Source organism: Python bivittatus, unplaced genomic scaffold (assembly GCF_059951505.1).
Source record: "Python bivittatus isolate LINGU-HERP-01145 unplaced genomic scaffold, Pbiv_v1 ctg000120_np1212, whole genome shotgun sequence".
NCBI lineage: Eukaryota > Metazoa > Chordata > Lepidosauria > Squamata > Pythonidae > Python > Python bivittatus.
This window is the reverse complement of record NW_028277037.1, coordinates 3,882,028-3,906,647: the sequence shown is the minus strand read 5'-3', so window position 1 is coordinate 3,906,647 and position 24,620 is coordinate 3,882,028. Positions and strand designations below refer to the sequence as shown.

Genomic DNA, 24,620 nt, shown 5'->3' with positions numbered 1-24,620 from the left:
AGCTGCCTAAAAATGAAAGTGATCCTTTTCCAAGGACAGTTCTTAGAGTCCTTGTTGGCTAGATCAATAGCGATGAAGAAGATGCAGTTACAAGAATGCCAGCAACTAGATAGACCAGACCAGGAAATGAATTCCACAGGAAGGTTAAAACTACATTTATTGAGATTATCTATAAGAACAAAATCTTGATCTCCCTCTGCCTGAACCAATTGAAGCTATTTTTTTGCTGCTTATGTTCCTACTATCCTACGAAGAGGGCCTTCTCTGTAATGGGGTTTAATCTCTAATGGTCCGTTGCCTACAACAGATGGCAGCACCCAGCTGAACTTGAACTTAATTCATAATTGGGTAGGAGAAATCCCAGACCCATAGGCTACACTGGGAAGTCAAGACAACATCTGGAAAGAAGGGAGCGAAAAGCTGCTTCTACAGTCAGGACCAGAAATATTGGAACAAGAACAACTCTTTTGGCATTTGGCATCTATGCACCACCACATTGAAGTTGAAAGGAAACACACCCAGATGGGAGTGAAGTCAGGACTTTCAGCTGTAATTCAAGGGGTTTGACAAAAGTGGGGCACTAACCATTCAGGAAGTACAGCCAGTGGCATACACACACCCCCATCATTGGTGGCTCATAAATAATGGAGCAAATGGCTGACAAGCAGCTGCATGGCCAGGTGTGGCCTGTTTCCTGGATATCCCATGACCAATCAAGCAGATAAAAGACCTGGAGGTGGTTCTGAGTGTTACATTTGCATTTGGTAGCTGTTCACTGGAACGCTCAACATGAGGTCCAAAGAGGTGTCCATGCGAGTGAAGGAGGCCATCATTAGGCTGAGAAAATAAAATAAACCCATTAGAGAGATAGCAAGAACATTGGAAGTGGCCAATACAACAGTTTGGAACATCCTGAAAAAGAAGGAATTAACTGGGAAGCTCAGCAACAGCAAAAGGCCTGGAAGACCACGGAAGACAACTAAAGTGGATGACTGCAGAATTCTGCTCATGGTGAAGAGGAACCCTTTCACAACATCTAGCCAGGTCAAGAACGCTCTTGAGGAGGTAGGCATGTCATTGTCAACATCTACAGTCGAGACAGTTTTATGAATGTAAATACAGAGGGTTCACAACAAGGTGCAAACCATTGGTAACGCTCAAGCACAGAAAGGCCAGATTACACTTTGCCAGCAAAGACCTAAAAAAGCCTGCCCAGTTCTGGAATAAGATTCTTTGGACTGACGAAACCAAGATTAACTTGCACCAGAATGATGGGAAGAGAAAAGTAGGGAGAAGGAAAGGAACAGCTCATGATCCAAAGCATTCCACATCATCTGTCAAAGATGGTGGAGGCAGTGTTATGGCATGGGCATATATGGCTGCTAATGGAACTGGGTCACTGGTGTTTCTTGGTGACCTGACTTCTGATAAAAGCAGCAGGATGAATTCTGAAGTGTATAGGGCTATACTTTCTGCTCAGATTCAGCCAAATGCTGCCAAACTGATAGGATGCCACTTCATATTGCAGATGGATAATGACCCAAAACATACAGCAAAAGCTACCCAAGAGTTTCTCAAGGCAAAGAAGTGGGATGTTCTTCAATGGCCAAGTCAGTCACCTGATCTCAACCCAATGCTTTTCACTTACTGAAGACAAGACTGAAGGCAGAAAGACCTACAAACAAGCAGCAGCTGAAGGCAGCTGCAGTAAAGGCCTGGCAAAGCATCTTGGCATTTGGTCATGCCCATGGGTTCCAGACTTCAGGCCGTCATTGACTGCAAAGGATTTTCATCCAGGTATTAAAGGTGATCATTATGTTTGTCAGAATGTTGGTTTGTTCCATTACTGTTTTTTTAAAGTTTTTTATTTTTTACAACAAACACAAACATACATAAACAAACAACAACATAAAAAACATAAAAACCATCTTCCATCTTAAACCGTGTGTCAGCCAGTTACCAATCATTTGTGCCATCCTTTCATAGTCTTCACTCACCATTTATATAGATTCTCATATTATCTATCCAACATATATTTATATATTTATCAGTTATCAATTATTAATCATTTGTGACTAATCTATAACGCCAGCTTTCATTATAAGATTTGTATCATTTTTGTCCATTGATTATATATATATATATATATAGTAATTTATATCAGTTTATCGAGTTTCTATTATATAATTTCCTAATCTATTACATTACTATATCTTTTCGTCCAACCATTGATAAAACAAATCCCATATCATATAAAATTGTTTGTCTTCTTGCTCTCTGATTTCAAATGTCAATTTACTCATCTCAGCACATTCCATTATTTTCTTAATAACTTCCTCCTGCATAGGTACTTTTTCATTCTTCCAATTCTTAGCAAATACAATTCTAGCCGCTGTCAAAACATTTACAATCAGATATTTCAATTCTTTACTGTATGTTTCCGGTATAATTCCCAGTAAAAATGTCTCTGGTTTAAAGTCTATATGTTGTTTTGTCATTTTTTCCAACCATGTGTGGATTTTAATCCAATATCTTTTGGCTTCTGAACATGTCCACCACATATGGTAATATGAGCCGGGTATCTGATGACACTTCCAACATTTATTGGACTTGTTCTTATACATTCTCGCGATCCTCGCTGGGGGTAAATGCCACCTGTAAAACATCTTATACAAGTTTTCTTTATATGCAGTTGACATTGTCATTTTATAGTTTTGAGACCATAGTTTTTGCCACTTCTCTAAATCAATTCCATATCCAAAATTTTTCCCCCATGCAATCATTGTTTCTTTGACCTGTTCTTCCTCCATTTTAAATTCTAGTAAATGTCCATAAAGTTTTTTAATCACCTTTTCATCAGTACCCATCAAAATTTTATCTAGAACAGTCAGCTTATCATAGATACCTTCTGCTTTAAAATCTTTATCAAATCTAGATTGTATTTGCAAATATGAAAACCAATTCATTTTTATACCTTGTTCTTTCAATGCTTGCATAGTTTTAAGTTCACCCTTTTCATTCAATATCTCTGTATATCTAACTGTTTGTTCCTTTTTATATGTTATTGGATAAGAGAAGGCTTCGATAGTGGATATCCATCGTGGAACTTTTAAATAATATTGTCTTCTTGTCTTCTCCCAGTTTAAAAACAATGCCTCTCGAATATAATGCCTTCTAAAATAGCCCTGTGTTTTCGTTCCCTTATACCATAGGAAAGCATGCCAGCCCAACAACAGGTCATGTCCCTCTAAGGTCAATAATCTATTATTTCTTAAAGTTATCCAATCCTTTACCCACATCAAATTTGTCGCCTGGTAATATAATTCCCAGTTAGGCAAGGCAAACCCACCTCTTACTCTTGCGTCTTGTAGTAGTTTAAGCTTTATTCTTGCTCTTTTACCCTGCCAAATGTATTTCAATACAATTTTATTTAAGTCATCAAAGAACTCTTTCCCTAGACGAATAGGAATTGTCTGGAATAAATATAATATCCTAGGCAATATATTCATCTTAATGGTGGATATTCTCCCAATCATTGATAATTTTAGGTTCTCCCATTTTGTCAAATCTGTTGCGATCTGTCGTTTGAGTTTAACATAATTATCCTCCTTCAATGTACTACATCTTGGTGTAATATATATCCCTAGGTATTTAACCCTGTTTGTGACCTGTATTTCTAGGACTTCTTCCAGTTCTTTCTTTCGCCTTGCTAACATATTCTTTGTTAATATCTTTGTTTTATCTTTATTTATTTTTAAACCTGCTACTTTTCCATATTCTTCTATCTTTTCAATTAATTTGGATGCTGTTTCCAATGGATCCTCTAGTATAAATACTAGGTCATCCGCAAAAGCTTGCAATTTGTACTCTTCCTTTTTGATTTTCATTCCTTTTATTTCTTTCTCTTCTCTTATATTCCTATTCAACACTTCTGTTAAAACAAACAACAGGGGCGATAGTGGACAGCCTTGTCTCGTCCCTTTTGTTATGTCTATCTGTTCTGTTAGATCTCCGTTTATCATGATCTTTGCAGTCTGCTTATGGTATATCGTTTCAATGGCTTGAGTAAATTTTTTGCCAAAGCCCATTTGTGCCAATTGCAATAACATAAATCGCCAACTCACATTGTCAAAGGCTTTTTGTGCATCTAAAAATATCAAGGCCATTTGCTTTTCAGGATGTGCCTCATAATATTCCAGAGTGTCCAGAATTACTCTCATATTGTCTTTAATTTGTCTCTTTGGCAGAAATCCGTTTTGATCGGCATGAATAAAATTATTTAAATATCTTTTCAGTCTCTCTGCCAAAATTGAAGCAAAAATTTTATAATCTGAATTTAATAGAGATATAGGTCTATAATTTTTAACGTGTTGCGGGTCAGTGTCCTCCTTCGGTATAAGTGTAATATATGCTTCAGTCCATGTTTTAGGTATCCTCTTCTTTGTCATAACTTCATTCATAACTTCCAATAGTTGGAGGCTCAATATTTCCTGGAAGGTTTTGTAGAATTCCACTGGCAGCCCATCTGGACCTGGAGCTTTCCCAACATTCTGCTTTTTTAAAGCTTCTGTTAGTTCCATCATAGTTATATTCCCCTCTAACATTATTTCAATGTCTTTAGGTATCTGGGGTAATTTCGCTTTCTGTAAATATTGTCTTACTTCTTCTTCTTGAATATTCTCTTGGTAGTACAATTTTCCATAGTAATCTTGTATAATTTTTTTCTTGTCCTCATTACCAAAGCAGATCTGTCCTTCTTCATTTATCAATTGATTAATCCTTTTTGATTCTCTCTCCTTTCTCAGTTTATAAGCTAGCCATCTGCCTGGTTTATTTGCATCTTCAAAGTAGTTGTGTTTAGCACTTCTGATTTTTTGTGCTAGTTCCTCCTTTTCCATTAATCCCATTTTATGTTTAATTAAATCCATTTTAGTTTTAATGTCTTTTTTTTGCGGGGATTTCTGTAACTCTTCTTCCAGTTTTTTATGGTCATCCTCCAATAGTTTAAAGGTCTTTTCCTGCATTATATTTCTTTTCCTTGTATAATCTATTATTAAACCTCTTGTATAGGCCTTCATTGTGTCCCAAAGATTCTGTAATGATGTATCCTCTTTTTTATTTTCATTAAAAAAGAAGGTAAGTTCTTTCTCTATTTTCTGTTTAAAATCTTTTTCTTTTAGTATCCTATTATTTAAAGTCCATCTAGATCTCTTCCGTTGTCCTTTCCAAATAACTACCATTGGATTGTGGTCGGCCCAAGTACTTGTTTGTATTTCAATTTCTCGAATGTTGGCAAATAAGTCCGCTGACATCCATACCATATCAATTCTAGACCAAGATGCATGTCTGTTTGAATAAAAAGTGTATTGTTTGTTTGCCGGATTTCTTTCTCTCCATGCATCTTTCAAATTTATTTCTTCTGTCATTCGAAGGAAGGATTTTGGCAGTGTCTTCCTAGTTCTCTTTGTCAATTTCTGTGTTTTGTAATCCAATTGATCATTAATTATTCCATTGAAATCTCCCATCATACAAATATTAGCATAGTCCAATTCAACTATTTTCATATGTAATTTCCTATAAAATTCTTCTTGGTTGTCATTGGGAGCATAAATTGCAATTAAAAGAGTTTTAACATTATTATCTATTATTTCAACCATCATCATCTGCATAAATTTGTTCTGCCAGCATTGTATCTCTAATATATAAGACCACACCTCTTTTTTTACATTGTGTCAAAGAAGTGAATAATTTACCTAATTTTTTTTGCTGCAGCAAGTATTCATGTTGTTTTTTGATGTGTACTTCTTGCAGACAAATTATATCAAACTTTAACTTCTCTAATTTATGGAATACTTTCCTTCTTTTAGTAGCTAAATTGAGTCCATTTATATTGATTGTAATCAATTTTCTTTCCTCCATGTTAGGCTTTGTACGAGGGTTTAATTGCTGTAGTAGATCTTACTTCTCGTTGCTCTCTGGGAACACCATCTCCCACACTTTCTTCTTTTTCTTTTTCAATTACTGCCACACATTCTTCTTGAAACTCAATTAACGATTCTTCCTTTTGTGTGTCGTCTTCTTTTCCTCTGAAAAATTCTGAATAAAATAGCTCTGCTTTTTGGACTGTGTCAACTCTTTGTCTTTGTTCCTGCCAGGTAAACTGGAGACCTTCTGGAATCCACCATCTGTAGTTTACTCCTCTTTTGAGTAGCTCTTTAGTCAAGAATGAATATTGCCTTCTTATGTCTCTTACTTTTCTTGGCACCTGCTTCAGGACTACAATTTCTTTGTACTTTAGTGTTTTCTCTCTTGCCACCTGAAGTATCTGTGCCTTAATAGTTTTTTTGGTAAATCTTATATGTACTTCTCTTGGTAGTTTATTTCTCATTGCATATCTTGTGTAAACACGAAAAATTTCATCCATCCCGTCCATCATCTTCTCTTTAGTTATCTCCAATGCTTCTGCCAATATTTCTGTCATTGTTTCCGCAAGATTTTCACCTTTTTCTTCCTCTATATTTTGAAATCTCAAATAGTATTCTGATTTATCAATTTCCCATCCTAGTAATTCACTCCTGCCTTTTTCGACTTCACTCAATCGGGTATCGATATCTCCAATTTTCTTATCTCTTTGTATGTCTTCATCTTCAATTGTCTTGAATCTCTCCTCATATTTTATCATCATCTGTTATATACTTTCATCTGTCTTTTCAATTCTATGCTCAATATTCTCTGTCCTCTTTCCAATCTTCTGGATTTCTTGCATAATTGCCTGCAATGTCACTTCCTTCTCTTTTTCATATTGTATCATTGGTTTGTTCCATTACTTATGAGCCACCAATGATGGGTGTGTGTGTATGCCACTGGCTGTACTTCCTGAATGGTTAGTGCCCCACTTCTGTCAAACCCCTTGAATTACAGCTGAAAGTCCTGACTTCACTCCCATCTGGGTGTGTTTCCTTTCAACTTCAATGTTGTGGTGTACAGAGGCCAAATGCCAAAACAGTTATCCTTGTTCCAATATTCCTGGCCCTGACTGTATATCGTTTGTCAGAAAACCTCATGAGCGTGTCCATTAAATCAGCCTTGACTGAAAGGAGGGTTTTTTTAATTTTCTTATATCATTGGTTTTTAACTGTAATTTTATTTGTTGAGCTTTATTTTTCCTAAGTACATGCACCTCTTAAGAAATGTTTTAGACATTATCATGCAGTTTTAAAATATATTTAATGGTAAGTGTTCTATACAAACAAGAACAACTGAAGATAGGGAGCTTTGCCATAATCCAGTGTTTCTCAACCTTGGCAGCTTTAAGATGTGTGGACTTCAACTCCCAGAATTCCCCAGCCAGCTGGCTAAATTTGAGAAACGCCGCCGTAGTCAAATAAAAGTCCTTTTCATGCATTTTTGCATCTTGTTTTGCTTGACAGATCCCGGAAGAGCATCCCAGACACTTACGCAGAAGACCTTGTAGCCAAGGGCCTTACAACTGGGGAGGAGGTATCTGAGATAAAAGCTTCCTATTACTCTAAGCTGAATGAGCATCTCGCCAGCATGGCTTTGTATGCGCCTCCGTGCCCCAATCTTCAGGCTCACTGGACTGGCATGGTGGAGCCCACACCAAGGATCACAAGGTGGGATACAAGCGTTCCAGTACCACTCCTTCAGTTTGTCGGGGTCAAGTCGGTGGAGGTGCCTGAAGAATTACATCTGCACAGCCACATCCTGAAGACCCACGCTCAGGTCTGAGATCCTCAAATACAACTCTAGAAATGCAGAAGATTATGTAGGGCCATCCATGGGGAGGGGTCAAAAAAGTCAAGATGACAGCTGCAACCGCTTTCTTGACCTCTTTGATACACAGACATATGTGGATCCCCTTGATGTTGTGACAACCGAAAATACATCCTTGTGAGCTGGTTCAAATTTGGCCTCTCTTGTGAATCCAACCCACGATTGTAGGGAAGCTGAAATTAATTGCCTTTTTTCCTAAACCAAACTTCAAAATTGATATGGGTTTTGTTTGTGATAGCCTTCAGGATTGGGCAGCATACAAATAAAGCAAATGAAATGAAATCATTAAACATTTCCTTTTAAGAAGAGATGAGTGGTGTTTATGATGGAAGATGATGTGCTCAGTTTAAGCATGGAGAGCTGAAATAGAATAGACAGATGGGGTATAAATCAAATCAACCAATAGATAAACACTAGCTAAAGATTTTTGTAAATGATGTTTTATTTGCTTAGGACATATAAAGCTAATAAAATGGCAATAACATAAATTATAATGTAAGATTGATTCATCTGTTCAAGTATTGGATTCAAAGGCAAAAACATGTTTTGTAAAACTTGCTATTAAGTCAAGTTTAGGAAAATATGTGTTTGGTTTCAGGAGTTGCCAGTGTGTGCACTAAAAAACATTTTTGCCTTTGAACTTGGAGTATTGTATAGTCCTAAAGTTTATGGTTTTGCAGATATTTTATTAGGCATCATATTTATGATGAAAAATATCATTAAAAAATAAAATTAGTTTTTATTTTAGAAAATTAGTCTTCTAAACTAACAATATAAATCGCAATCACGTGACCGCAGGGCATGGTGCAATAGTTTGCAACAGTCATATGTGTGAGTAAAGGTCATAAAGCATTTTTCCCCAAGGCCATCATAACTCTGAACCTCCATTGAGCAAATGGTCATTAAGTGAGGACTACCTGTATTGTTAGTTTAGAAAACTTATTTTCTGAACATCCCTAAGGGGGCTATTCAGGGGTCAAAGGAAAATGTGTAGACATAATGCTGAAATATTGCAAGGCACCACAGAAGCATTATGTTTTACTGTGGTGCCTTGCAATATTTCAGCATCCCATTTTTATTAAAAGAATGTAGAAAAAATCAGTCATGCACAGCAAAGAGCACCAAGGCTACCAGATTGCTACCTGATCCTAAATCGCTTTTTAATCCCCCTTCCTTCAAGACAGTCTTTCCCTTCCTTACCTTATTCCTACAATAGGCTGAGAAGGAGTGAGTGCCCAAAAGTCTTTGAATGAAATTCACAGTAATGTGATTTTACCTTGGAAGTGTTCAGACATAGCTACTGCACTATACTAGTTATCATAGGTGTCCATAGAAGCCATGATGGCATCACATACATCATGACATCATTGTGCAAATGACACAAATTACATAATTTGTGTCATTTGCACAATGAGGTTATGGTGTATATGATGTCACTTGTTCCTTCTTCCCCCCACCCTGTGGACATACATGCTATTGTTTATGACCAAGATCCAAAAACCAAGCAGAAACCACATAGATCTTTCAGAAGTTGAAGTAACAAAATAATGATTTTTGTTTGGTTCTGTTCTGTTCTGTTCTGTTCTGCAGTCAAGAGTGCTGAAGATGGAAGAAGGGGTAAAGTTAGACTGGGCCACTGCTGAAGCATTAGCTTTTGGTTCTCTACTGTGTCAAGGTAAGTATAAGAGTTGCATCTGCTATTAAGCCAGGAAAATAAATATAAACAAAAAAATATATGAAAAAGAGAAGTCAGGTTGGCAAAGTAGTTCATGATTACATTGTTGAATTAATGGGAGGGGGCAGGTGACATCTTCATGCCATTTGCGAAGTATTTAGACACATTTCTAATCCTTTGGAAAGTACCTTTCTAGTTCTGGTGTCCTGCCAAATTCAGCTGGTAGAACGGGCACCAGTTTTAGGCATTTTACCAGAACCAGGGACTCAAGTTTCAAAAAATTTGGGTTCAGTTCTGATCCAGTTTTGCCAGTATTCTTTCAACTTTTTGGTAGCTGGCCAACAGTTTAACCCAGCTACATATATTTAATATGAATTATTAAAAAGCACGTTCCTTATGAGGAACGGTTGGAAGCAGTGGGTATGTTTAGTCTAGAGGGAAGACAATAGGGACACATGATGGCAGTGTTCAGCTATGCAAACTATGCAGAAGACAGGGCGGAATTGTTCTGAGTTGCGCCAGAAGAAAGAACAAGAAACAATGGGTTTAAATCTCAAGGAAGTAGGTTTTGGTTGGACATCAGGAGAAATTTCCTAACAATTAGAGCTGTTCAGCAGTGGATCAGATTGCCTCAGGCTGTGGTAGATTCTTCTTCACTGGAGGTGTTTGAAGAGCAGCTGGATGGCCATCTGTGGGAGATGCTCTTCAAATGGATTCCTGCCCTGGGCATGGGTCAGATTAGAGGCTCTTCAAAGTTCCCTCCAAATCTTCCATTCTGTCATTCTGTGCAGCCTGTCAGATTGAGCATGTACATAGCCCACCAGATGCTCAAAATGTTGTTTGCGTGAGCCAATCTGTCTAGGATAAAATTACCTTTAAAATTACCTGATCCTTTGGGATTGGACAATAGAAGCAAGCAAGAATGTATGGCGTAGGCAGACAGATGGGAAATTCTTCATACAGGTGATCCTCGCTTAATGACCACTCCTTCAGCGACCATTCAAACTTGCCAAGGTGCTGAATGAGTGGTACTTATGACTGGTTCTCATACTTACATTGCTTGCAGAGTCCTCATAGTCACGTAATTGCCATTTGCACCCAGCTCTCGGTTATAACGTTGCAGTGTCCCATGGTCATGTGATCACCATTTGCGACCTTCTTGCAAAGTCAATGGGGAAGCTGGCAGGAGGTCACAAATGGTGACCATGTGACGTCCTCACTTAACAGCCAGCAGCAATTTGCTTAACAACAGCAACTGGAAGTCCCGCCATTTAAATGGTATAGTCACATGACATTGCCTTTTATGACTGCGTTGCTTAGCAATGGAAATTCCAGTCCCAATTATTGTTGTTAAGTGAGGACTACCTGTATTGTGTTAGTAGCTGAAAATCCCTAACCTTGAAAAGAGTTATATATCATTTTATGGACACTGTACTTTCTCCAAGGAGACCTGAATAGCAAGATTTTGATTCATTTTACTTTATTGTCAAAATAGCCCTGGGCAGGAGGCTAGATTGGGATGATTATGATTTGTCTAAAGACTAACATTGGCTCCCAGCCATTTGATACGGAGTGAACATGTGAGCTTGGCTCCAGAAACTATTTTATAAAACTTAAAATTAATCCTTGCTTAACAATGGTAATTAGAATCAGAATTTCCATCATTAAGCGATGCGGTCGTAAAGTGCAATGTCATGTGACAGCAACACTTAGCAACAGCAGTCCCCGGTCACCATCGTTAAGTGAGGAACGCATGGGTCATTAAGTGAGGACCTCACGTGATCATGACTTCTGACCTCCTGCCAGCTTTCCCCCTTGTGGGAAGTAGGCAGGAAAAGTCGCAAATTGTGATCACATGACTGTAGGACACTGTGACGGTCAGAAATCTGGGCTGGTTGCCAAGTACCCGGATCGCAATCACATGACTGCAGGGGTGCTGCGATGGCCGGAACTTCGAGGACTGGTCGTAACTACCACTTGTTAATGCGATTGCAAGTTTGAATGGGGGTTGAACGAGTAGTTGTTGAACAAGGACCACCTATATTAATTTGGCATTAAAAATGACTCCCCTCCCCAATAAATAGGAGAATGCATGCAAAAAGAGATATTTAGAACCACCCGATGGTAGAAGAAATAAACAAGAAACTTATTTAACAAGAAGGAGAAGAAAAAATAGACCTTGAGATCTGCAAAGAAGTCAGCCTTGATTTGAGGAAAGTCCTTAGGAAGAGAAGTCTTCCTGATTCTGAATCTTTCAAATTGTTATCAAGTTATACCATAGATTTGCTTTATACCAAGGTTTTAACATTCGTCTGAGTGGGCAAGATGTCGGCCGAGGAACGTTCAGTCAGCGGCATGCCATGCTGGTTTGTCAAGAGACAGGTGAAACGTACATCCCTTTGAATCACATGTCACCAGATCAGAAGGGCTTCCTTGAGGTGAGTAGGAAGGTTGAACCAAGATGACTTCACAACCTTGTGCCTTACTGATACTTCACACAGAGACCTTTCTGGGAGTAAAACTCCCTGAACCTAGTAGGATCTATTTCCAAGTAGTCACGTGCTAGCTTGCACTGTGAGAGCATGTCTGAATATTGTATTGTAATCTGCTTTTCATACTCCTCACAGAACTTGCATTCCACAAAGTTTCAGATCATACACACACACGCACACACAAATACTCAATCCTCATTATCCGTGGGGGTTACATTCTTTAAAACCTGCACAGAAATGGAAAGCAGTTATTGAAGCATGGATCCTAGTGAGAACACGTGAACTGTTATCAGAACAATGCGGAGACTTGTTAACACAACAAACATTGCAAGAAGAAGAATGCGGTTTCCCTTGGTGTAGCTTGTGTTGACCCAGCATGGTAAGGCTCCCAGACTTTTTTTTCCTACTGTGTATGGCTGCATATAGCCGCATTAAGACCGTGTTTGACAAAAAATGGGTTACACTTTTATAGAAGTGTATAAGCGAATCCGTGGAAAGAGAATGCACAGATAATGAATATTGAGTATGTGTGTGTGTGTGTGCACGTGCATACACATACACTCCGCAATTTTAAATCGATGAATGTGTCAGGTTCTAGATTGGGACACCAATTTGTATTTGTTAAAAATTGAGAATGACATATCATACATATAAGTTTTAAGTCTCATATGGACCTTGCAGATAAAGGTATATCTGATTAGATTCTCAAACTGTTTCTGTGGTATCCCTTCCTTCCTTCCTTCCTTCCTTCCTTCCTTCCTTCCTTCCTTCCTTCCTTCCGTCCGTCCATCCATCCATCCATCCATCCATCCATCCATCCATTAGCTTCTACAGTTATTTTGTTTTAAAAGTGTGTGTGTGCAAACAGGCATACTTTCTGAAAATACGCCATTTTCCATTCTGCTGTCTTACATTCTCTATTAGGTGAGCAACAGTCCCCTATCAGAAGAAGCAGTGCTTGGCTTTGAATATGGAATGAGTATTGACAGCCCAAATTTGTTGCCCATTTGGGAGGCACAGTTTGGGGATTTCTTCAATGGAGCTCAGATAATATTTGATACATTTATCTCTGGAGGTGAGACTCGGATGTCTATGTTGGATAGAAAATACAACTCTTGAAGCTGACTCTAATATGATCCTTCTCATATCCCATAACTTCAGGCTCAGTTATTTTTATTTTACCATTTTATTTAATTCTGTTCAAATGATGTTTATATTTTTAGTCCTTGCGGGCTTCCTTAGCATTTTAAAGGTGGGGTTTAAATCCTAGATATATTGAACAGAATTGCTTGGTCCTCATTTCTAAGGAGTAAGCTTCTGTGATAAAGTTAGACTTACTCCAAGCAGACATGCCTAGGAATAAGAAATAGTAGAGATACCTAGAGATATTTTAAAGAGGTGCTATATTAATGTTCCTGTATGCTCCAAAGCACATCTTTTGAATCATTTTCAAAACAGACACAGCCCTAATGCGTAGTTTATCAACCATTCATAATTCACCACTGACTGTGAACTGTTCCAGTGGGAAAATATTTAAATGGAAGCAGAGGACGATAAGAAAACTCTGTTCTGGGTCAACCTTTGGCAGTTTTACTCACAGGAAGCTCAGTAGATATTGCAGCTAAACGACAGATGTGCAAATTCTTCAGCAGGAGAGATACATTTCAGCAAGTGTGTGCAGAGAGTAAAGAGTTCCATTTGTGTAGGTATTGTGTGTAATTAAAGGACGTTCAGCTTTGAAAATTATTATTGCTGTGTTCTGGAGGTATTTCTGAAGAATAGTGCCTAATTTTTGAATAAATTGAGCAAACCGCCCAGAGTTGTTGGGAGTCTAAATCTAAATAAATAAATCAACTATTGGGAAGAGAAAAGTTTCATTGAATGAATATAAAAATGTCTTAACCTATCTCAGAAATGGGTTTCTGCGGAAGAACAGCTCTTAGGCTATTTAGTTGTTGCCTAAAGCTAGAAGTTATCCTCTTCCAGGCACGATTCTCACAGGTTTCGTGAGATGTATGGGACGGAGTTCCAAGAATTCCAGCAATTGAACTATTTCCCATTTAGAGTCAACCTTTCCTCATGTATGTTAGGACAGAGACTTTCTGATTTTTTTTCTCATGTTCCAGCAAGGCGCAGGTCTTTTCGCTGATAATGGAGAAGCTGGCAGCAGGCTACTTACTTAGTAGTCATCTGAATTGTTATTAGCCTGGGAATCTTCTTTTTCAACAGCAGACAGCTATCTCATTGCCTTGATTAGCGAGATTTCGTTTGGGCTGATAGCGAATGACAGAAATATCAGTATGTTATTCTGCAGACTATGATAATGTATCATTATTGATATTTCATATATTCTTCTTTGCAGGGGAAGCCAAATGGCTACTGCAGAGTGGGCTAGTAGTTCTCCTTCCACATGGCTATGATGGTGCAGGACCAGAACACTCTTCTTGCCGAATTGAACGATTCTTACAGGTAGCCAGGTGCAGTGAAGTCCAAGACAGCTTCCCCAAGCCAGACATCTTCCAGACGTGTTAAATTACAGCTTCCTTGGTTCCCCAGTCACCGTAGCCATGGTGGCTTTGAAATGATGGGAACTGCAATCCATTAGCTGTGCTTCTGTCCTACAAGCAGGGATTGTGAAATCACGTTCTGAGAGCATATCCTACTACGCACTGTAGCACAGGCTTCTCCAATCTGGGGCTTCACAGTTGCAGTGCCCATCATCCTGCAGCCAACATGGCCATTAGCCTGGTGGATGGAGATAGTTGCTTAGCCCAGGTGGAACAACCAATAGACAAAAACGTGCTGGAGAAGTTGCATAAATGCACCATCCAAATAGTTCGTGGTGGAAAGAGTCATTGTTGTCTGGTAAAGCAAAGTCTGGAAAATTGAAATCTGTTCCAAGTATGACCTTGGCAAAAAGGTCTCCAGTAGATTCCACTGAATGAGAAACTAGTGCTCTGTACAGTATTTTTCAAACTTGGCAACTTTAAGATGTGTGAATTTAACTCCCAGAATTCCCCAGCCAGTTGAAGTCCACACATCTTAAAGTTGCCAAGTTTGAAGAACACTGCTCTAATGTATACCATTACCTTTATTCCTTATATGATTTTGCCTCTGGGCAAAGAGGATGATCAGAACAATGTATACAGACCACCAAAGCTCTCAGAGAGAAAGATAAACAGATGTTACATTATGTGATGCCTCTGTGTACAAGATTTTACATGACTGTATATACCCTCTGGGTACCTTCTATATATCTCTTCCTGCAACACTGCTGAATGCCAGGACCTGAATGTGCTGTAAATAGTCATTTAAAGTGCAGTCCATGAGTTCAAATCCTGGTAGAGGGTTTGAACGCCATGTAATAAGATCTGGTTATGTGCATCTGATGATTGCTAATCAGGATGAAATCAGCCACTTACTGCCTCCTGTGTAACTGGCAAAGACAGTAAAAGTGCATTTTGATAGCTCTAGATCCATCCCCAGGCTTATGAGGCCCCACAATTTGACTAATATGTTAGAGGTTATGATACTGTATTGCCAAAAAAATAATGCTTAATTCCCTTGAATTTACAGAAATTGGTTTATCTGTAAATACAGATAAAAATCTAAGAGTTTCATCCAAAGTTTATGATATTTTTCTTTAGATTTATGTCTCATCCTTTTAAAAAACAAAAAACAAAACACCTTAAATATCTCCCATGCCTGCTTTGTGAAAAATACCTTTATATTCTGAACCCCATGAAGGATGTGTTTGAAGAATTGGTCAGCTGGTTAGGATTATTATTTGTTTTGAATGTTGTATTTTTTTTCACAGATGTGTGATAGCTCAGAAGAGGGGATTGATGGCGACCACATAAATATGTCTGTTGTCCATCCAACCACCCCAGCACAATACTTCCACTTACTTCGGAGGCAGATGGTTCGAAACTTCCGGAAACCACTCATTGTGGTTTCTCCCAAAACTCTCCTTCGGTTACCTGTGCGTATAAAGACTTCCTGGTTTGGTTGACACCATTCATCTTTCATTTCTTTTATGCTAAAGAGGTTGTCTTTGCACGACAGTATGGTGTTTTTTATTTGTTCCTCTAATCCAGTGTTTCTCAACCATGGCAACTTTAAGATGTGTGGACTTCAACTCCCAGAATTCCCCAGCCGGCCAGATAGGGCTGGCTGTAGACAACTTGGAAACAGCTACTAAAATCCCAGCTAATATGGGATGATAATGATTATATACAATCATCATCATATGCATAATTTGGTAGATTAATGTTTGGCAAACCAGTTTTAATTGGCTAGCATTTTCAGGGTTTGTTTCTAAACTCTTAAAATACTGTACCTGCATATTTTCCCCTCTTATCCATTTCCTAGACTGCTGTGTCAAGTTTACTAGAAATGGCTCCAGGGGCAACTTTCAGACCCGTCATTGGTGATTCAGCAGTGGATCCTAAAAGGTAACTTGGTTCCTTAAGTGTGTAGTATTTACTATTTCAAAAATAGAGATAAATCTAGTAAATAATAAAACGTGGTCTCAGCACTTGGCAGCACCTGGCTTATCCTGTCTGGACTTGAAACTAAGCAAGATCAGGCCTGGTTTTGTATTTGGATGGGAGACGACTAGGAAACCTCAGGATGTAAACTACAGTGGAAAATCAGTGGAAGAAGACAGTGGCAAAGCATTTGTGTCTTTTGCTAAGAAAACTGCATGGTAGCCCCCATGTAATCCCCAGGAATCAAGCTGAACTTGCAGCTTTATAGACTGTGAAGTCAAAAACCACCCCAGAAGAAGGCAGTGAGTATCCATTTCTGTGTTATTGCCATGAAAACTGCAGGAAGTCAACAGGAGTCAAGCTTGACCTTCGGGAGATTTGACTTAATAAAACAGGTTGCCTTATAACACAGTATAAAGAACAGTCTGAGCAAGAATTAGAGATTCAGTGTGGATTAAAGAGCCAACTGATTATGTGCCATCAAGTCGGTGTGGACTCTTACTGACCACACAGATAGACCTTCTCCAGGATGCTCGGTTCCCAACCTGGTCTTTCAAGTCTTCCAAAAGTGCACCCATCACTGCTGTAGTTGACTCCATCAATCTTGCTGTTGGTCGTTCTTGTATTTATGAGATTTGCATTTATGAGATTTAGAGGCCAAGAACAATGAAAGAAAATCTCAAGCATCCACACTCCCTCTACAAAAGCATCACCTACAGGCTTCCACAAGCACCTTACCCCAAGGCCTAGGAGAACAGCCATGTTCTTAAAGACTTCCGGAACATTGTCAGGGTGGGAGCTACGTGGATCTCTGGGGGGATATCATTCCAGAGGGCAGGTGCCAGGAGAAAGAAGGCAGATTTCCTGGGTCCCAATAGATGGCGCTGTTTGACTGAAGGGACCCAATGTGTACTGATTCTCCCCGATCTTATCAAATGGGCAGAAACCGTGGGAGACAGGCAATCTCTTAGATACCCTGGCCCCATGCCATGAAAAGCTTTATAGGTGATAACGAGGACCTAGAATCGCATCTGGAACCCCAGAGGCAACTAGTACAGCTTGGCAACAGCCCTTTGATGAACAGGCAAGCCAGCTATCTGTTTGCTAGATAATGGAAGAACATGCAGATGTTCTGAACCTGAAATGTTTTCCAAACTATCATCCTTTTTCCCAGGCCTGAGAAGACCATAAGGGGGTACCTTAACCAGAGGCAACCATCAGAGCAGGGGTTGGCTTTCAAGTGGCTGATGTCCATGCGTTGCTGTTGTTTTTACTGCACCATTTATAACTTGTATGAGACATAAGCCACCTGGGGGCTTTGACAAGGCAGCTTAGGAAAAGGCATATTCGGAGAGTAAGTTTAACTCAAAAGGCCAGCTAGGTTAGGATTAGGGTTAGATTTTTAGCGTAAAAGCAAAATCATTGGTTACTTCTCATATTTAGGTTGTGCTTCACTTCCAGGGTTTAATCTCCTGGTTTAAAATCTGCGGGGTAGGTTAGCTTGAGATACGCTGACTTGCTCGAAGCCTTCCAGCAAACTGTGAATGAAAGAGGTGTGTGTGTTGAATTTGCAGTCATATCAAACATTAGCCATCAGAAGCATCCATGGGGGGAGCAGGAGGGGACACATGATGAAAGCAGAATTATGACAGATGACCCTGCTGTCATCATTTTGATGAAAGGCACTGGATCTTGCAAAGACCTTTGCTAGGCCCTGTACCATTCTGATTTTCCTTTTAGTTCAAATATAATTGATGAGAGAGATGCACGTAAGGAAACAAACATCTGAAACAAGATTTAATACATTTTAAGGAACGGTTCCAGAACAATTAAAGTTTGTATTATTCCTGTTGCCTTGGCTCTATGTGTTCGAACTTATTCCATTCTTCCTTCTCTCTAGTGTCAGCAAGGTGGTTTTCTGTTCTGGGAAACATTATTATACTTTGGCCAAACACCGGGAGCTGCTTGAAGAAAAGAAACAGAATATTGCAATTCTAAGATTAGAAGAACTGTGTCCTTTCCCACTTGAAGCTCTGCAGCAGGAGATGAATAAGTTCACTAATGCCAAAGGTTGGTGGGCTCTAGCTTTTGGAAAATAATTGGTTAAAACCTGGTTTTAGAGAGAAGGAGTTTTCTTTTTTTGAGATTTTTAGCCCATGCTCTCTTTCTGAAGAGAACAAAGAGGGCCCAACCACAGGATTTCTTTAGACATTGACAATGTCCCACTTTGTCCATATTTTGGACAAGGACAATAATACTTCCTGCTGCTAATAACTGAAAAACCAAAAAGGTGAAGAACATGATCCGTTGAGGACTAGACATAACAAGTGAAGGGAGCTTACACAATGCCTTTCTTATCATGCAGCTTTCATCTGGAGTCAGGAAGAACCTCAGAACATGGGCCCGTGGACATTTGTGGCACCAAGATTTGAAAAGCAACTGGCTTGTAAGGTAAAATTCCAGGATTTGTTGAAATTGTCAGGAAGTGAGAAGTCACTGGAACATAGGCATGAGAAGTCAGTGATATGAAGGCATACGGCTCTATGCTTTTGTGGAAACTTAAAGATGTTGACCTCTAGTTTGGGAGATGTCCTCCGTTATACTGCCTCAGATTCCTTGATGGGAATAAGATGGAAGACACAATAATGAGTTCAGATTAGTGTAATATCTATAGGCATGTCTAGGACTTGTATCTAGTCTTAGTTACTTAATTAAACTAACATTGGTCCAAGAACTGTGATAAATGTGAGTAAGCTCCCATTAGCGTAGTTCCTAGGTTTTTTATGCAATACAGTATATAGAAAGCTTGGAGAATTTTGGTTCCATTAAAAGAGATTTCTAACTCTGAAAGAGATGGAAAGGTTCCACTGGCCTTTAGACCAGTGTTTGGGCACTGATAGAAAAAGACTGACTTAAAAATTTGAGGAGAGGACCATTCTATTATAATCTTGTTCCTCCTTAGGAATGTCCTGAACCAAGACAAAGCGGAAAGTAAAAGAAAGGTGTATCTTATTAACTTTATATAAGCTTTTTTTTACAGTACAGTGTTGCAATCCTGCACTCAGTTTGGCTGTTGTGCTGTTCCATGCACAGCTACTCAAGAGTCAGAGAACCTGAAAACAGGGGATCACTTCTGCATTACAGGCAATGCAACTATAAAGTTGATGTTTTGCACCAACTGTAGCTTGAGGGTCTTGGAAGAGATATTCAGATGCTGTGATATGACTAAACCTGCAAACGTCAGAATTATGATGCGTGTCTCATTGGCTGCTTAGAGTGTGATCTGAGTAGCCGGGCTGCAGAATTGCAACCTGAATCATTAGCATCCTTTCAGTCCCAGTTGACAAAAGGCCAGTCTCTAATGCTGCCTCTCTGGCTTTATCACAGCTCAATCTTGTAAGTCGACCAGCCTTACCAGCTCCTGCCGTAGGCATTGGAGTTCTGCATCAGAAGCAGCAGCAAGATCTTCTTACTGAAACATTTGCTTGAGACTTACCTACAGTGGGACTTTTGAGGTTACAACAAGGCCTAGAAAGCAAGAATCTGAAATTCAGTTTGCTTTTGAGGTATGCTGCTGAAATTAATTTGGCCTGAGCCAGAGTTAAAATGGAGTTTCCTATTCCTTTTACTGCAGATGTAATCATCTGCATAAAATTCTGCCATAGCAAATTGATGGGATTTAAATGTGTTTACATTTATCTGGTTCACAGTGTGTGGTACAGACCAACATTTTAAATCAATACAATGATTGTTATAGAAGTTCTTAAATCGTATTACAACACAGCTACAGTGATCTCCTGCTTGCTTGCATGTAGCATTACAAATAAAACTGCAGGATTTTGTATTTTCCATTAGCAATTACCATAAAAAATGTCCCAGGATGAACTTCCCAAATTAAAGAAGCTTTTCTGGGACTGCAAAATAAAATATTTATCACAATTGATTTCCCTTTCATAACAATGTTAGGTATTTATAAACCATAATAAATCAGGGAATGTTTAAATAATGACAGATTATTGTACGTATAGTTCTTATTTCTAAAACAAACCCTGTTGTACAGTATGTGTGTACTTTTAACCATCTTCTAAGAGTTACATAGGCCTGCTTTCCATATCATTTTGGGCTCTGGGCAGCGGAATAACTTTGCTAAACAATTCCCTCCCAGAAAAATAAATTTCCAGGTTCTGTGTGCTAGCCTGGAATTTATTCTATTACATACTAAATATGAAGCCGTGCATCCTCCATCAATGGTACAAAGTATTAATGCTTTCAGGATCATCTCTGCTAGTTCAACCTAGGAACTAAGCCTTAGATTTGAAATTGATTATGAAAGATTTTTTGTCATCTAGTTGATGTTGACTCTAAGCAACCATGTATACAGATTTTCTCCAGGAAGATTTGAAATAGTTGAAAAATAAATTGAAAACTGCAATTCTTTAATAAATTATATTATTATATAGGTTCTGTTCTCACACCTATAAACTAGGGGAGACAGATGATGCTTGAGACAAAGAATTAGACTGATATTCTCTATTGCGGAAAAATAGAAGAGTGTAAAATATCATTTCTCCTCTTTTATTTGGTTTGCTTTGAATGTCTTAATTGCATTTTCTGTATCTGCAACCAAAAAATTTTAGGAATTGTGACACTGGTTCCTTTCCAAATCTTTTCCTGTTCCCAAAGTAACATTTATAACACTATTCAAATGCATTTTATGTTTCTTGCTTTCCTTGAAAGATGTGATCATGGAAATCCTTGTATTTTTGCTGCTTTGGGGCTAAAAGGAATTCTTCAAGGATGATTTAAGTTCAGATAACAGGGGAGGGGCATCAGGACAGAATAAAATTTCTGCGCAGACTAAATTGCTGCTTTGATAGAATTCTCAAGGTGAAAATTGCCACCAAGTCCAACTCCTGCTTAATAAAAGGATCCAAATTAAAGCATCCTTGACAAATGGCTCTGTTTTCTGCTTGAAGAACTGGTTTTATATGAAACTGTTTTTGTTAGGATGTTTTTGAGAGGGAAGGAAAGTGATGTCCTTGAGTATCCAGGTACACCACTGTAATAAAACTGAAATATCAAGGTCACTTGAAGTCTGGAATCTTTTTGTTATTTTAATAATAAAAAGTGCAACAGCTGATTTTTGTGTCTGATGAGCGAAAACTTGTCCTACAGCAGATTGTGTCCATTTTTTGTCCTATGAGCGTAAAATGTGTTGTAGAGAGTAAGGGAGACATGTTCGACAGAAATACACAAGAACCATTACCTAGGCAAAGAGGGCTCAAACATCCTTTAAGTTCTGGGAAGAAGATAATATTCAGAAGTGATTCAGGCAAAAGCCTCCCTGATTCACTGGGGTACAAAAAGGAAGGGCGGTACAGCACAGTCAGGCTTGCAAGATTCTGTTATTAGAATCTCAATAAAGGGTGTTTCTAGTCTTCCTGTAGAATTGATGTTCTGGTCTGGTCTACCTAGTGGGGCTGATATGTGATTGACCATATCATGTTTTGATGGGGATTATTCCCTCCCAAATTAATAATATGTACAGACAGTCCCGTACTTACGAACAGGTACGTTCTGAGAGGCTGTTCGTAAGTCCAACAGGCAAAAGAACCGTGTGTTCGCATCTTACATAAGCGGCAGCATTGAGATAGGTGCTTGCTGAGATGGCATAGGCTCGTCCTCTGTACTTCTACCTTCCTGAAGAAGTGGTCCAGTAACTTTGGGTGATGGTCTTCCTCTTCTCATAAATGACGCTGTAGCGCTGGATTGCATCATGGGCAGCTGCAGACACATTAGGGTCCTGCATCTCAAACAGTGATAGCGCTTCCTCAATTAAGCTGAACCCCTCTGCCATCAGCTTGGTTTGGAACTCTCTTTTCTTCAATATCTCCATCTTCATGAGCATCGCAATGGATTGCTGCTTCTTCACACTACCCCCCTCCCCTTCAGGACTCTTGCACTTAATTGCAGACATTTGCAGTCTGCAATTTGCAGTCGCCCCACACCAAACACAACTGACCATGTGAGAAGTCCGGATCGGAAATCGGAACTGGAAGTCAGGAGATGGCGGGAAAGGGTTAGTTTGCCATCTAACTAACTAACTAGCTTTCTCCCGGCTTCTGGCCCAACTTCTGGGTCCATCTTGTTTGTATCGGCTGAAGTTTGCAGCTTGAAAGTTGGTATGTAGGGTACCTTAAAGAATGGAAACCATTGATGGACTATTTGCAAAATGCAGGCGGGGCGAAGCTTACATGGGGATTTGAAGATTAGATTATAAATGTAATGGGATATGTTTAGACAAAGAATTATTCCTACTTAATGCATTAAAAACTAGTACCTATGGCACTCTTATTATTCTTCAGACCAGAGATAGATTGGAAGCTATCCATTTTTCATGTCTTTTTCTTTTTTCTTTATCTCACTTTTTCTTTTCCTTTTCTTTATCATTTGTATTTTCAATTTTCTTTTTCATTTCTAACTTTTAACTTTGTAATCTTAAAAATTCAATAAAATACTATTAAAAAAAGAAAGAAAGTTCGTATGTAGGGGACCTTCTGTACCTGGTTTCTGCAAAGTCCAGATAGTGGCCATTTCAGGTTTGAGTGACACAGTCACAAAACTTGGCTAAAGACTAGAGCCTATTAACAAATGGGATAAATGCCTTCAATAAATAGCTACATCCATTTGAGACCGGGTAAAACTGTGGTGCCCAAGCAATCTTAAGCGAGATTTTTATCCCTGCGTGTAAAAAAAACCCAGGCTTTTGGATGTGTCCAGCAGCTAGTCTAAAAACATACTGGTGGGAAAGCAGGAAGATTTGCAGTGCTGGCATTGCAAGTTTGCTTCTAAAGCAGGAAGTCAGATTGATGGTCCCCTTTCCCTTCCTGAATTTATTTACTTACTGCCTCCCCTGCCCTCCCCTGGCAAAGCACAAAGAACAACCAGAAGGCAACCTTCCTTTGCAGTATTGCCGATTTACATTAAGGCTCAGTGTTTTACCTTTTCAGAGGTTGTAAATATCAAGAAGGTAAAGGCAATGTCATTCTGTCTGCTGAGCTTGCAGCCGATGGCAGAAAAGTTAAGCTGCTAGGTAGTTTTGTTTTCTCAATCTCGAGAATAGATAATGTTGGGTCGGGAGAAGTAAGGAGAAGCTTAATCCCATGTAGGAAGGCAGGGCCACCAGAACACAAAAGATCAGTGTTTCTGAACCTTGGCAACTTTAAGATGTGTGGACTTCAACTCCCAGAATTCCCCAGCCAGCATGGCTGGCTGGGGAATTCTGGGAGTTGAAGTCCAGTTGCCAAGGTTCAGAAGCACTGCAATAAAGCCATTTCAGGGGCACCAAGAGCAGGATAGAGGGTCTTTCCAGAGATAATGTTTACAGTTAGTTTTTACATTTTATGGTTAATGGTGAATTGTTTTTAATTGATTTAATTTATTTGCGCTGAGTTTTGTTTATTTATTTATTTATATGCGTTTTGCTTGTTTTTAACTTTGCAAGCCAGTCAGAGTCACACAGGTGAAATGGGCGGCTATTCGAATGAATGAATGAATGAATGAATGAATGAATGAATGAATGAATGAATGAATGAATGAATGAATGAATGAATGAATGAAAAAGCTGACACTTGAATGCTGAAAAAATGAAATCACTACAGGAATGGAATGGGATGGGATGAGAAATCTGGAGATGTGCAGGAAGACTCCAACCAAGACCCGACCCTTTTTGCAAATCTTCGTTTTTTTAAATGCACTCGATGCAGCACAGACCCCAGAACATCGGTGTCCGTTCTTCATCTGATGCACTTCCCATTTCTTCCTCTCGTGCACTTTCCCCTTAAGAAAGACGATGCCCGCTCCACTGCCTCCAAAGGGGGCTGGACCCTCCCCCCCATCATCCCCAGCCACGCACAGCCCACGCTGCTTGCAAAGGGCTTCACGCACACCGTTCTGTCCCAGGAGGGAAGACCGCCCATCCGTTTCCAAAGCGGAGGGGGGTTTGTTTATCCACCGCCTCCCTCGACTGCTGGGCAGGCCAGGGCGATGAGAAAACGGACAACTAGGCCTCCCCCCGGGGTTGGGCGGTGTTGGTTTGGCCCAGACGCCCCCGGGCGGGAGTGGAGGCGAGACCCTCCCCTGCTCTCCCCGGCCCTGCCGTCGCGCCGA

At 39.4% G+C, this 24,620-nt stretch overlaps 1 protein-coding gene across 1 annotated transcript in view; it reads left to right on the top strand.

Annotated features, from left to right (window-relative positions):
• The window catches only part of DHTKD1 (dehydrogenase E1 and transketolase domain containing 1), a 34,325-nt gene extending 12,711 nt beyond the window's left edge, over positions 1 to 21,614 (top strand). Inside the window, exons 8-17 of the mRNA XM_088134857.1 lie at positions 7,431 to 7,743; positions 9,385 to 9,469; positions 11,768 to 11,907; positions 12,886 to 13,036; positions 14,324 to 14,430; positions 15,779 to 15,943; positions 16,333 to 16,415; positions 18,352 to 18,521; positions 18,817 to 18,902; positions 19,839 to 21,614. Coding sequence (XP_087990983.1) covers positions 7,431 to 7,743; positions 9,385 to 9,469; positions 11,768 to 11,907; positions 12,886 to 13,036; positions 14,324 to 14,430; positions 15,779 to 15,943; positions 16,333 to 16,415; positions 18,352 to 18,521; positions 18,817 to 18,902; positions 19,839 to 19,940 — 1,402 coding nt within the window. The 3' untranslated portion in view covers positions 19,941 to 21,614. The remainder of the gene's footprint in view (positions 1 to 7,430; positions 7,744 to 9,384; positions 9,470 to 11,767; positions 11,908 to 12,885; positions 13,037 to 14,323; positions 14,431 to 15,778; positions 15,944 to 16,332; positions 16,416 to 18,351; positions 18,522 to 18,816; positions 18,903 to 19,838) is intronic.
• Positions 21,615 to 24,620: the final 3,006 nt, after the last annotated feature.